At 35.2% G+C, this 15197-nt stretch overlaps 1 protein-coding gene across 1 annotated transcript in view; it reads left to right on the plus strand.

The window, feature by feature from the left end:
• Positions 1-15197, plus strand: part of LOC133197696 (unconventional myosin-XVI-like) — a 67185-nt gene that overhangs the window by 28163 nt on the left and 23825 nt on the right. The window contains exons 29-31 of the mRNA XM_061333853.1: positions 6215-6405; positions 7313-7378; positions 13849-14908. Coding sequence (XP_061189837.1) covers positions 6215-6405; positions 7313-7378; positions 13849-14908 — 1317 coding nt within the window. The remainder of the gene's footprint in view (positions 1-6214; positions 6406-7312; positions 7379-13848; positions 14909-15197) is intronic.

A 15197-nucleotide genomic window follows, 5' to 3' on the forward strand; every position in this document is an offset into this window, starting at 1 on the left:
AATCCACTTGACGTTACATTTAAAATATGTACAATTTGAAGGCATTTTTGAAGGAGAAATTGTCTCATTTTTTACACTTAATGATGAAAAATTAAATTACAAAATTAAGCGGTTTATAAAAAAAAAGCGTAAACTGTTCCAACCCAGGTAATACAAGTATAACTTGGATAGCTATTAAATTCATTCCTTAAGTATAGGTTTCAGATGCTGCAATTTCAGCAGAAGAATGACCAGGTTAAAGCTTTTGGAGCAGGTTAAAGTTTTTGGAACAGGTCTCATTTCCAAGTAACTATAAGCCCTATATTGATCAAACTAAGGATGCACACCACCAGGCTTGCTTCAGATGCTGGATCTGACCTACATTCTCGGGATGAGCAAGCAGGTTAAAGTTGTTGGAGCAGGTCTCATTTCCAAGTAACTATAAGTCCTGTATTGACCAAACTTGCATGGATGGTACATCTAAGGATGCATACTTCCAGGCTAGCTTCGGAGGCTGGATGTGACCTAAATTTTTGTGGATGAGTGACCAAGTTAGAGTTTTTGGTATTTACCGTACCTGGACCAAACTTGCATGGATGATACATCTAGGAACATACTACTGGACTTGCTTCAGATGCTGAATTTGACCTACATTTTCCAGATGAGTGGCCAGATTAAGTTTTTGGAGCAGTTTCTTTCTAAAATGACTGTAAGTCCTATGCTAACCAACTTTGCACCAAAAATACATTTATTGATGCACACTATCAGAGTTGCTTCAGATGCTGGATTTGACCTACATTTTCCATAGTCATTTGCATCCTTGGCAATAACTAACTTTATTTTTTTCCACTTTAAACACCAATCATATCTTAAAAAGAGATATATCAGATGTTTTAAAAACTTGCAGAATTATCTCAAAGTTAATGCTATTGAAAAACATGAATAATTTCTTCCTTAACATAAAGAAATACTTAGATCTCAAAAAAATTATGTTTTTGGTCATACACTTTATAAAAATACCATATGTCATTAAAAAGTTCTTAATTGCTTTGTTATTTATTTTTTGTCAATTATATTTTGCATATTTTTTCAAATTATTGGGAAGTGGTAGTTAAAAACATGCTGAAAATTTCAATGAAATATGATATATCATTTTTATGCAAGTTGCTTTAATTAGTCTACGATCTACGATTCAGCGGGACAACCAAAATATATACATTTAAGTGTGAGATACCAGTGAGAGGATTTGTTAGGGTGTGTGAAAGAGATTATTTATATACAATGTATGAGTGAGAATCAACTACTTGTGGGATTACATGTATTAGTGGCAATTTGGGTGAGCATTTTGGTCTATGGGATCATTATATGTCACGTTAATTGAATTTACAGTATGATTTATCAGTTATCAGTTCACTCTTAAAATTCTCAGATATTTTAAAATGTGTTAAATGTTTTTTTTTTTTTTAGTTTTTTTAGATTGTAGATGTAAAGCTTAATGTTATATTGTACTAACCTTCAAAACAATGTAATTCTTTATTTTCTGATATCTTTTGAAAACCTAAAAAGATTCAATTCTCAATTATACATAGGGAGTAATTTATTTTGTTATGATTTGTTTATGGGTTGGAAAGGTTTCTGAGACTCCCCCCCCCATTCCCCCCACCCCCATTCCCCCCACACCCTTCTACTTCAGGGAATCCAGGAGTTCGCTCCTAATGGATCACAGCTGACATTTGGTTAAATCAATCCTCCCCCTTTCTGGTAAACATCTGCTGACTCTATATCTGTCTGTGGCAGGTTTTTAGATATTTATTTTCAAGGCACTGAAGCATGTCAGTTTTTGCTCCATTAATTGCTGAGAGCACTCTGCGGGAAGACAGCTAATGACATTACAACAGAATCAATAATGACAAAGGCAGCTAGTAGCTCCCCCAATCCATACAGTCAACTCTTCCTAGCATGTGCATCTCACCGCGCCATGCATGAGGGACATCCCCCCTGTCACTGTGGAATGGTACGACCCACTTAATTTTCTCTGGGACTGTTACAAAGCACATGTCAGTAATTATAGAAATTTTAAGAAATACTGACTGTGGTGTATTGGTGCAGGGCTCTTTGTTGTCAGTGGGTCATTTGGGGTCAGATGGTGTGTTAGCCAGGATTGTCACTTGTACACAGGTAAGTCAGCAGTCTCTTGAGGGTCCAGTGGCTGGGTCTTTGTTGTTGTCATTGATTTCTGAAATCTGTAACTGGTGTCCTCTTAATCTTACATTCCAAGTATCAGATCAATGTCATTTTAAAATTGACCAGTAATGCACAGTATGCTTTTATGATGTGTATGGCAGAGACTACAAATAGCAAACTTGCAGGTGACAGTCTCTTAATGATAAAGGATCTTAAAGCATCAGACAAATATATGTGACTTGTAACATGGGAAGATTGGCTGTGTAATGTTTAGTCAGGGATTCACAGATTTTCTGGACGATGTGTATTGATTTCCATTCTAATGACATGAAAGCTGCAGCATGAAATTCTTTCAGACATGTTTCTTGTATCAATCCATCAAAACTGGCATTGAGAGCAGAGGGTAACATTAATTGACAAACATGTTTGTAATGGAAACTGCAGTTTCTATTTGTTATTCTTTTTTTGTCTTGATAGAATGGAGAATGTTAAATCAAATTTAATCCTCTACTTTTAAAGTCTAGAAGGGACTGTTGTAATAAGACAGGTGTGATGTATCAGCTGTTGTTAATTTGTTCTGGTGATTTTTAACAACACCCAGGTTTCTAATTAAACTGACAAGGACACAAGTGGGGGGCTTCCACAGGAATGTCTGTATAGTCATAAAATCACTGACAAAAAAAGCATTGCCCATAGGATGAGAAGAAGTCTGAAACATGGCTGTATTATAAGACAATACAGCTCTAATGAAATTAAAAAAAAAAGAAATTTGAGGTAATGATTTTGTAGGTTAATTAATTATTCTGCTTAGAAAAGATATTAAAATTAATTCTTACATGATATACCTATATTTTAGAATATAATTTCAACATAGTTTAAGTCAACATAAAATAAATTGATAACTGAAGATGTAAAATATAACAAAAGGATCATTTGTGAACGAAGACAATAACTTCCTGTAAAACAATAAACTTAGATACTCAGGAAGTAGGTTACACTGACTTCATTTTTACTTACTAAGAAAACACTGTACACAAGTATTGTTTGTGTCTCTAATATGGGAAGAAAACTCTCTCTAGAATGTTTTCTTAATGGGAAGGAAACACTCCAAAATGTTTTAACGCAGGATAAAAATGTGTCGGGGATATCCGTAGAATGTCAAGTTGTTTTTGTCTTATGTGCAAATGTGAGATTTAAAATTTGATTTAAAGTAACAACCTATAAATTTCACACAGAATATCAAAATATAAATTTTATGATTTACAATCAGCCAGTTTGTTTTTAATGACCAAAGTGTTGCATTAGGATGAAGCAAGGTCAGCTAAGCTTTCAGAAGGGTTCACGTAGACCTTTCACCTGTCCAGGTATTTTACAGTTGATTCTTTAACTTTGGAGGATATCGATCAGTTATGTATAACGTGCCACAAAAAATATTGTTTAATTCTTTATTTTTTCCTTATTTTCCTTTTTTTTCTTTTCATAAAGTTTCAAATGCATTGTTTCAATGCTTGGACAATATAATAAGATTTTTTACATGTGCGAAAGACCCCCCCCCCCCCCCCTTTCTTTAATACGGTATATCACAGCTAGGATGATCTTTTGGGAAGAATTTACATGCTTTCTGTGCTTGCATGTTAATTTTGTGTATTCATCAGGGTTGTCCCTATGAATTGAAATAGAAGGGGACATTTAAGAAGTAGAAGGAGATCTGCGCAGGTGAGTTAAGGCAAGGTATAGGCATTTCTATGCAAATAATCTAATTAAAATGCCTAAGGACTATATCTTTTTTACAGAGAAAGTTAAAACTTATTGTCTAATATATACTTGGTACCTACGACGTGAGATAGCCAGTACACATTATGACGTCATATTATGACGTCATTGTTCTTTACTACACAAGATTGTAATGGATATCAACAAAAATGCTTCGGCGCAAGGGCATGCTCTATTTAATTTAACTGAAACAAGGTATATTTAGAAGCAAAAGATTCCAAAGTTTGCTGGTATTGCTGCACAAAGATCAACAGCTCAGTGGTATAATTTCAATTTGTAAAGTTTTAAGTTGAATAAGGGTAAAAATGTACAGTCCGGTATAAGTTTCCTCAAAATCCGAACAAATGAGAAAATGCCTAGGATTTGTGCAGCAGTTTTATTAATCTGTAGACTATTCTTCTTAGCATTATACAATTTTTATGTAAAAATAAATAGGGTAATCCCTTGCGCCGAAGCTGTTTTGTTGATGTGTTTTATTATATCCAGTAGGGAAGATCAGTGACGTCATAATATGACGTCATAATGTGTACTGGCTCTAACATGTCGTGGGTACTAAGTATGCATAAGAACATAAATCAACACTTTCTCTGAATAATAAATATACCTCTTATCCTTTTTTATTAGCTCATTTGCATAGATACGCCTATACCTAGCCTTAACTCACATGTGTGGGGTTCCTCCCCTAATGGGGAATTTAGGAAGCATACCAAAATAACCGGGGGATCACATCATTATAGACAGGGAAATTCCCCGGCCCCTGGGTCTTAGGGACAACCCTGATTCATGGATTAAAGTATGCACTGTCATAATATTGCAACCATTTTACCGTAAAATAATTCTTTGAGATTCTATTTGAGACTAATATGTACCTATCTCAAGATTTTCTGAGAAATCTCAGATTTTTTTCTCAGCTGAGTCGAAAAAAAACAATGGTGGCACGAATGTTTGAGAAAATTCTCAGATTTGAGAGTAAACTCAAAAGATAAGTCTGAGTTTGAGAAAATATTTAATTGGTGGCACAGTTTGGTGAGAAAAACTCAAATTTTCTGAGAAATCTCAGATTTGAGAAAATTTCAGCATTGGTGGCCCCAAAGCCAGATATTTTAGTTTTAATTCTTTAACTTTGGAGGATATATCAAATTATCAATCAAATATAGATTCCATACTATTGTCATAATTCATAGTAGATACACAAAGTGGTGTACTTTTAATGCAATATTTATGAAAGACTTGGTTATCCTTGATAGCTATTTGCAGCTTTTGCTCGGGTTGAAGGTGAAGTCATGTTCACAGTTCCTTAAAGATGTCCTGTTGACAAACAAAATACTCATCTCTTATTTAATGAGCTAAAATTTTAAATCATAGAATTAGATTGTTGCTTATATTTTTTTCAAAAATGTTTAATAATATTCACTTTTTTATTAATGATAAATGAATTTCAAAATTTGAATGCATTCTTGGTGATTTTACAGCTCATTGCACGAAGGATTTAAACATTTAGAGGGGGTAAGAGAAAGAGAAGCTTAAGTACACATGTATAGGGTTACTGGAACGAATCAAACTAAAAACATATTTTTGAAAGAAGCAAATTAATATAATTGTATATTTTTTGTAGATCTATATATATGATATTATAACTTTCTATTATTTCCTTTCCATTGTCAGTGTGTCAACAAACTTCTGGAGTATCGAATACATCCTTATATAACTGTACAGTGTGACTGCTCATAAGTAATGATTTTTTTCGGCTGGTTTCTCTCACTGCGTAATAGTGGTAATAGTAGCTAATAAAAGTAGATTGTTTAAAACAGTGGCCCGATTCACAGCAATGTGTTGTTATTTTAATTAGCTACTGGGATAGCTTAGATACAGTGTTTGTGTGAACATTTGACGAGTTGAAGGTAATTTAAATATGTGACTTAAATTTGATGATGATGTATTTGATAGTCTGATAATTTAAAACTAAATTTAACACAAACCTCAGATAGATGATGATTGATAAAGTTGAACCTGTAATTTGCTTTTACCTGGGCTTTAAAAGCATGATTTTACAAGAATTATAATGGCAAAATAAAATCAATAACTTGAATCCTTTCAGATGGTGAAGATTACGATAATGTTCATTATTTACATTTATAGAGATGATAATAATTTTCAGATGTTGAATTCAATGTGCAATGATGATGGTAACAATGATTTTTGTTTCAGATGATAACAATATAACTTTAGATGATAATGATGATGATGATGATGATGATGACATTGGTTTTTGTTTCAGAAGATGATGAAAGTGAGGAAGACTCATCTTACGCCGATGTTGCCAATGTAATGTCAGACATGAGTGTTCAGCAAAGACGTGGGTTACCTGCCCCTCCCTGTGGAGCATTTATCTCCCCTGATAGTCCACCCCTCAGTCCCAGGGAAATGTATTCCCAGTCTGGAATTTATGATGTCATTCCAGGAGAAAAGGTAAAACAAGAGAAAAAAAACAACATCTCGAAATAAGGAGATTGTTGTTACTTTTTTTCTCCTGCTAAGTAGTGCAGGATTTACATACTCTTAACACTAAGAGATTTTATCTTACTTCATGGTTTAAAAAGGAAGATGGCATGGAAAATATATTTAGCTCACCTTGACAAAGTTGAGATGAGTTTATGTTATACTCCCAGCATTGGCATGGGCATCTAGGTTAAAGTTTTAGATGCAAGTTCATTCCCAAGTAACTATAAGCCCACCTCGACCAAACATGCATAGAATGATGCATCCAGGGATTGACACCACCAGACTTGCTTTGGATGCTGGATCTGAACTACTTTCTCTAGATGAATGAATATTAGCCCTTACCTGAACCAAACTTGCATTGATGATGCATCTAGGGATGTACATTATCCAATCTACTTTGGATGCTGGATCTGACCAACATTTTCTAGACGATTGAATATTAGCCCTATAATTGAACCAAACTAGCTTGAATGAAACATCTAGGGATGGACACTACCAGGCTTGCTTCGAATGCTGGATTGCCCCACATTTTCTGGATGGGTGACCAGGTTAAAGTTTTTTGAGCTGGTCCATTCCCAAGTAACTATAAGTTCTACTGATACCAAACTTACATGGATATTGATCTCGGGATACACACTAACTAGAAAATAATTGATGTGAAGTTTGCCTTCCTTATAGATAACATTTGTCAAGGTGAGCCTTGATTTCCTATGTTTTTTTTATTGTGACAAAGTAAAAGTACACAAGTATCTAACAAAGAATATGTGTATTTTCATCATTTTCTGCAGAGATGTATTAAATTTTTAATCATCATTGTTATAAGGAGAATGACTGTTGTATAATAATTTGTCTTTTTCATCTTTTGAAATTCCAGTCCACAAGGAGACCTGCTCCACCGAGAAGAAGTGCCAGTACACGACTGAGCTCGGGAAGGGATCGGGTAAGATACTTCTGCTATTACAATACTAAATAAGCTCTGGTAGGGGTTGGTAGAATTACTACTGCCATAACAAGACTGGACTCTGTTAGGGATCAGTTGAGTTACTTTTATTCTAAATACAAGACTAAGCTTTGGGGTGTCAAGTTAACTTACCGACTTGTAACTAAGTCAACTCAAACCAAACATGTCAACTCGTAACCAAATGGCATAGTCAACTTGAAACTAAGACCCTGGTTCAATGAAGAGTTCACTCTTGGATTTTCGAGGGAAGAAGTGAAGTTGTTTGAATGTAAATTCCATGTGTCTGGATAGGAGTTGACTATGTATTAACATAAGATTTTTGTAAAGGATAAATATTGGGAAAATAGTTCTATGTTTTTAGGTCACCTGAGTCACTCAGGTGACCTATTGCTATCCGTTTTCGTCCGTCGTCGTCCGTCGTGCGTCGTGTGTTAACATTTGAACATTTTCAGCTTCTTCTCTGAAACCGCTGAACCAATTTCAGCCAATTTTTGCATATGGCATCTATGTGTGAAGGGGAACAAAATTTGTGAATTTCATGGTCCCTGCCCCCCTGGGGCCTGAGGGGTGGGGCTAAAACCATCAAAATTAATGCAATCTTTAAAAATCTTCTTCTTTACTCCTGGACATCAAGCAGTCAAACTGTTGACATGATTGTAATAAGCATTGAGCCCTCTACCAAAGTTGTGAAATTCATGGCCCCAGGGTCAGGGGTTCTGGTGCTAGGGCGGGGCTATATAGATCATATAGTGAAAGTGCATTATTTCTTTGAAAATCTTCTTCTCTACTCCTTGGTATTATTGAAACAAATTGAATACATAGTTATGATAAGCAAGGGTGACTCTACCAAAATTGTGAAATTCATGGCCCCAGGGTCAGGGGTTCTGGTGCTAGGGTGGGGCTATATAGATCATATAGTGAATGTGCAATTATTTCTTTGAAAATCTTCTTCTCTACTCCTGGGTATTATTTAAACAAATTAGATACAGAGTTATGATCAGCAAGGGTGACTCTACCAAAATTGTGAAATTCATGGCCCCAGGGTAAGGGGTTCTGGTGCTGGGGGGGGGGGGGGCTATATAAATCATATAGTGAAAGTGCATTATTTCTTTGAAAATCTTCTTCTCTACTCCTGGGTATTATTTAAACAAATTAAATACATAGTTATGATAAGCAAGAGTAACTCTACCAAAATTGTGAATTTCATGGCCCCTGGGTCAGGGGTTCTGATGTAAGGGCGGGGCTCTATTTATTATATAGTGAAAATGCATTAATGCTTTAAAAATCTTCTTCTCTGCTTCTGGGTATTATTTAAACAAACTAAGTACATTATTATGATAAGCAAGGACACCTCTTCCAAAATTGTGAAATTCATGGCCCCAGGTACAGGGGTTCTTGTGCTAGGGTGGGGCTATATAGCTCCTACAGTGAAGGTGAATTAATTCTTTGAAAATCATCTTCTCTGCCCCTGGGTACTATTTAAACAAACTAAGTACATTGTTATGATATGCAAGGATGCCTCTTCTAAAATTGTGAATCTCATGGCCCCAGGGTCAAGGATCCTTGTCAAAAGGGGGGGGGGGGGCTCTATTGATTATATAGTGAAAAATCAAAATTTCTTTGAAAATATTCTTTTCTGCTTCTGGTTAAAAAACAAAGAAGCTAAGTATATAGTTATGATGAGCAAGAGTGCTTCTTCCAGAGTAGTGAATTGCATGACCCCTGGGTCAGATGTGCTGGTATAAGGGTGGGGCTGTTGATAATGTAGTGAAAATGCATTAATTCTATTAAATGATCCTGTCTGCTCCTTAATGTTAAGCAGTTAAACAAAGTGATTACTTATGATGAGCAAACTTGAAACTTCTGGTCCCAGGGTGAGAGGCTCTGGTGTTTCTCGGTGGTGAAGGGGGGGGGGGAGGGGCTCTATTGATAATATAGTGAATCTGTAGTGAAAATGCATTATTTCTTTAAAAATCTTCTCTGCACTTGGGCATATCAGACGCAAAAAGTGTAAAAGTTGTAATAAGGAAGGGTATTTTTACCAGATTTTTGAACATCTGGACCATTTGGTCAAGTGTTCTGGTCCTAGCCAGGGCTCAATTAATTTGCATTCTACTGAAAGGAGTTATTCGCCTTTGCTGTTTACTTTTGATAATTAATCATTGTAAATAATGTACATGAAAAATTAATAGAATAAGAGAATTATGCAAGAATTTTTATTGTATAATACAAAAAGTATTTTCATAGTTTTAATGATCATGTGGACTTGTAAGTAATAGATAAATAAAAATGAGACAAAAATAACTTGTCTTATTAAATGTTCATCAAAGACCAAGAGAGGCCAATGTAAGAGATTACAACAAGGAATTAAAATAGTACAAAAGCACTGATAGTTTGGTAATATACTGTATGGTGATAGTGATAATTGGGGAACAGATTAGAACCTAATTTATGAACTGTTAATGAATAGTAGACTAATTATTTTGTTGATCCTGGTCACCCTATTTTTCTTGCTTTTGGGCAACAAAGCTTCACCTTTCATTTCATTTTAATACTCTATGGATCCTCTAAGTTGTTGTATTGTACTCAGGTGACCGTTAAGGCCCTTGGGCCTCTTGTTAATGTGATTATGAGTTTACAGTACATAAAATATGAACTTAACAGTTTTCATGCATAAAACACAGGACAGGTGGAAGGGGGGGGGGGTGTAGGTTGGGTGGTTGGGGCTTTTAACACCGCTTTCCCCGAAAAATAGATTTTTCAATTTTAGCATTTTCAGGCTTTTGTTTTCAGGGATTTTTTTTTGGGGGGGGGGGGGGGGGGGGGCGGGGCTGATCCTCATTTTGAAAAAACGATGCTACATCCCTGCAGAAATGTCACACCTTTAGTGATTGATGGGAAATGAGCATAATTCTGCTTCCTTCAAGGTTCTCAGTCATCAATACTAATCATATTTTTCAGGTTTTATAAGGTCACCTGAGTCACTCAGGTGACTTATTGCTATCTGTTTTTGTCAGTCGTCGTGCGTTAACATTTAAACATTTTCAGCTTCTTCTCTGAAACCGCTCAACCAATTTCAACCAATTTTGGCATATAGCATCTTTGGGTGAAGGGGGACAAAAATGGTGAATTTCATGGTCCCTGCCCCCCTGGGGCCTGAGGGGTGGGGCTAAAACCACCAAAATTAATGCAATCTTTAAAAATCTTCTTCTTTACTCCTGGACATCAAGCAGTCAAACTGCTGGCATGATTGTAATAAGAATTGAGCCCTCTACCAAAATTGTGAAATTCATGGCTCCAGGGTCAGGGGTTCTGGTGCTAGGGTGGGGCTATATAGATCATATAGTGAAAGTGCATTATTTCTTTTAAAATCCTCTTTTCTGCTCCTGGGTATTAGATAAGCTAAGTAAGTACATAGTTATGATGAGCATGGCTGCCTCTTCCAAAATTGTGAATTCCATGGCCCCTGGGTGAGGGGTTCTGGTGTTAGGGCGGGGCTCTATTGATTATATAATGAAAATTCATAATTTCTCTCAAAATATTTTTTTCTACTCCTGCTTATAAAGCAAAGAAACAAGTGTGTAGTTATGATGAGCAAGTATGCTTTTACAAAATTTTTAAAACTTGTGGTCCCAGGGGTTCTGTTGTTTATCTGAGAGGGGGGGGGGGGGCTCTATTTGATAATGTAGTGAAAATGTGTGAATTCTTTGAAAATCTTCAACTAATTGCATAGTTATGATGATGAGGGTACCTCTTCCAAATTTGTAAATTTTCAACATCTGGACCATTTTTCAAGAGTTCTGGTCCTGGCCAGGGCTCTATTAATTTGTATTCTATTGAGTGAAGTTATTCCCCTTTGCCATTCACTTTTGATAATTAATCACTGTAGATAATGTATTTAAAGGTTAATAGAATAAGAGAATTATGCAAGAACATTTATTGTATAATATAAAAAGTACTTTCATAGTTTTAATAATCAGGTAGACTTGGAAATAATAGATAAATAAAAATGAAACAAAAATAACTTATCGTCTTAAATATTCTTCAAAGGCCAAGTGAGGCCAATGTGAGGGGGTAATAATATAGACATATTGTTAAAAGTCTGCATGGTAATAGTGATAAATGGGGGACAGATAGAAAGATACTAGACCAATTATTTTGTTGATCTTCATGGTACATGTACTAATTTTCTTGCTATTGGGCAACAATTAAAGCTTCATTTTTCAGTTTATAGATCCTCTAAATTGTTGTACTCAGGTGACCATTAAGGCCCTTGGGCCTCTTGTTTAACTTCTTTCAATTATGCAAATTAATAAATCTTCCAGAATAACAATGTACATATTAAAGTAAAACTCATTTAGTACAATTATGGATACAGTGAATTAACAGATATAACAAAATTTTTTGCAATCCCTGGCAAAATTCTTATCAATTCCTTAATTTTGTAAGTATTTATATTTAAAAATCAGTTCTTCCACAATCTTTTGAATTTCAAAGTAAATTTTGTATTTTATACTTCCCTAAATTCATTTGGTAGACACACTTGAATGAAAAAAATCTATATTTACCAATTTGCTATATATACTTTAAGAAATCCATAATACGGATATAGCAAATTCCAGATATAGCGAAGTAAATTTGCAAGTACCGGGTATTTATAACCGACAGTAACAAAAATATACTTTAATTAACTATAGTTTATTATAGTTAACTATAGTATCAAAGTTTTCACTGTATAGTAAATCAAAGTATTTTTACTATGGATTTTAGATTGTTATATTTTATGTTCTATAGTTCAAACATTCATGTTTGTCATATTAAATGGAAAATATTACTTGAATGTTAACATACTATTTACAAATTTTACATCATTGCTATTAAATGTAAGAGATTTTAACAACATATTGGGTTCGAGTTGACTTGGTTATGAGTCGATCAGGTTATGAGTTGACCAGAAACCAGCTCTGGTTGGGATCAATTGAGTTACTTTTGTTGTTTACAAGACTAAGCTCTAACAGGGATAAGGCCAGTTACTGAACTCAGAAAGTGATTGATTGAATTACATTTGGTATTTCATAGACAGCATGTAAAATTGTAGCAAGGGATGAGCTATGCTTAAAAGAAGGCTTCCTTCATATATTCTCAAAAGACGGTGTTATCTTTTTGATAGTGTGAGTCAATTCAACCACAGAAATCGGTGTACCTATCATTTTTATCAATATTTTCAGTAATTAAGTTAAATAAATATGTAATTCCAGTTATAAAAGCCTCTGGTGTTTTTATTATACATTATATATATATTTTTTATTTACTGTAAATATTGATAAAATTGATAGGTATACAGACTCCTTTCATTCAGCTGACCTTGTTGAGTTTTCTGAACTGGTTGAGTAATGATTCAACTGAACTCGTATGAGATTGGGATAGGGATATCTCCTCACAAAGTTCACATAATATCAGGTTTATAAATACTATGTACACTAAACTATTACAGTATCTAAATGGCTCATCATTTTCTTGTCATGTGACATTACTGTTTAGTTTATTTTTAGGCTTGGTTATCCATTTTACGACGCCACAAGGCAGTGAGCTAGCAAATTATAAGATTAATCATATACAGTATATACTTAATGACCTATTTTTAACAAAGACACTCTTGTAGCTACATTATTCTTTTCCCAAAAATTATATGATTGTACTATAAATCTATTGAAAGCCATTTTTTTTACTATAATTCATGTCTTTTTTTAAAGTTTTATTATTTAAACAGTTGTAAAAGAAAAATGTTATATCATACTGTGGAATCAGTAAAATTCATGGGGACCAATTTTCATGTATTGTGTTAATTTGAAATGTTCGTGGGGACATATTTTTGTGTATTCTTTTATATCTACAAGAGGAAATAACTCTGTAATCCTAATATGTGGAGGATGTTAATTCATTAATGAGAGGTACCCACAAATTCCACGAAAATTGAGCCACCACGAAATCTAATGATTCCACAGTATTTAGAGGTACAATCATTTCCTTCAAATGAAAGGAATTGTTTTTTAAAAAGATTTTTCAGAGTTATAAATTGTCATTATAAATTTATATATTCTCAAAGAAATTTCTAAATCAGTTATACACAATACTTTACCAATATCTTGATATACTTATCATGAGCATGTTTGACATATATCATTGTAAAGATAAACTTATCAGAAGAAATGGCTCCTTTCTACAAGTAAAGAAGTTTATAAAATTGTTTTCTATTTTTATAGAAATATATTATCAAGATAAAAATTGATGTTGTTGATTAATTGGTATGAGTTTTTCGCCTCACGAAAGGATGTCTTGCTTAATTTTTTAGCTTGAAAATTAAATATTTACTGGTAATTTCAAGGATTGTATGTAACTTATACGAATCATTTAAACAAATTTCAGCATAAAAACAATTTTATTTCCAGATTTCAACTTCTAGTGATGATCCTGTTTTCTTGGATGATCATAGACAAAGCAGTCGTCATTCACTTCATCAGTCACCAGGGTTATCAACATCTCCCCAACAATTCCATCATCCCCAGGGAAGAAGGGACTCATCACCAGGGAAGCCTCTTCCCTCCCCTAACCAGACTCGACCCTTCTCATATATGTCAGCCCTCCCCACTTCTCCACAGCATGTCAATTTAACTTCACCAGGATCACCAACATACGAACCTATCAACCAAGCTTATTCACACAATGGACACCATGAACAGCACATGTCTTCCAGTCATGATGTAAGGCCAGTCCAGCCTTCCCATAATGCTCAGTACCAGAGGGTCTCGAAAGGGGGCTCTCCAAGCTCGCCTAGGAGGCAGTCTGTTCCTGTCACACCAATTACTCCACCTTACCATACAAGGGACATGAACTTTCCACAGAATGTAAACCCTTTGCCTCCTTCCCAACATAATATGGTACATGGCCAAGGACCAGTAGGACCTTCTGTTAGAAAACACAGAGCCCCCAGCTTTCCTGCCCCTCCTCCACCTCACTTTGACAGTATTAGATCCCATGGAGGCATGCGCTCTCCCTCCCCTCCATTACCCCCACCACCCTTGGAAATGGGCAGTAGCCAAAGGGTTCCCAGTCAGCATTTTGAATCAAGACAGATTCCAACACAAGAACCCCCCACACCTCCCCCTATCTCAAAAATCCCAGGGACCAGATCTTCTGTGTCAACCTTTGAGCTGGGTATGAGAATGAGGGAGGGGTCGGTGGACACTAGTCCCTTACAGTCCCCCACCCATCACTCTGGTGGGTCTGGTCTGGCTGCCCAACTCAACAAAGTCCAGCTTAAAGCAGCACCCAATGAACAACAGGAAAAGAAAACTTCCAAACAGGTTGCCATGGGGATAGCTGCTGAGCTAGGGAAGGTACAGCTGCGGTCCAATCCTAAAGACGTGGCTAAAAGTAGGTCACCAGAAGACAGCCGAGAAACATCACCAGAAGGACTGCTGCTAAAGCTTAATCCAGTCAAGAAGACAGGTACGTGACATAGATCCATTGATTAAAAAAAAATCCTATCAAAAAGATGGAAACACTTTGTTTATGTACAAAAAGTCCAAGTTTAAGATAGTAGCACAGACACTCCTGGAATCTGAATGTGTCTTTTTCAATTTACCAAACATATAATTGGATCAGTCTTTTTTTTTTTTTAACTTCAAGAGGGTGTATATTTGCAAACAATGATAAGTGAGTTAATTTCCAGTTTTCTGCAAACTTTTGGTAATCAATGATACATCATAGAAAAGATAGTGCTGGGTGTGACTGAAAG

This window comes from Saccostrea echinata, unplaced genomic scaffold (assembly GCF_033153115.1).
Source record: "Saccostrea echinata isolate AGI-Se365-2 ecotype Australia unplaced genomic scaffold, CSIRO_AGI_Sech_v1 ptg000001l, whole genome shotgun sequence".
Taxonomy (NCBI): domain Eukaryota; kingdom Metazoa; phylum Mollusca; class Bivalvia; order Ostreida; family Ostreidae; genus Saccostrea; species Saccostrea echinata.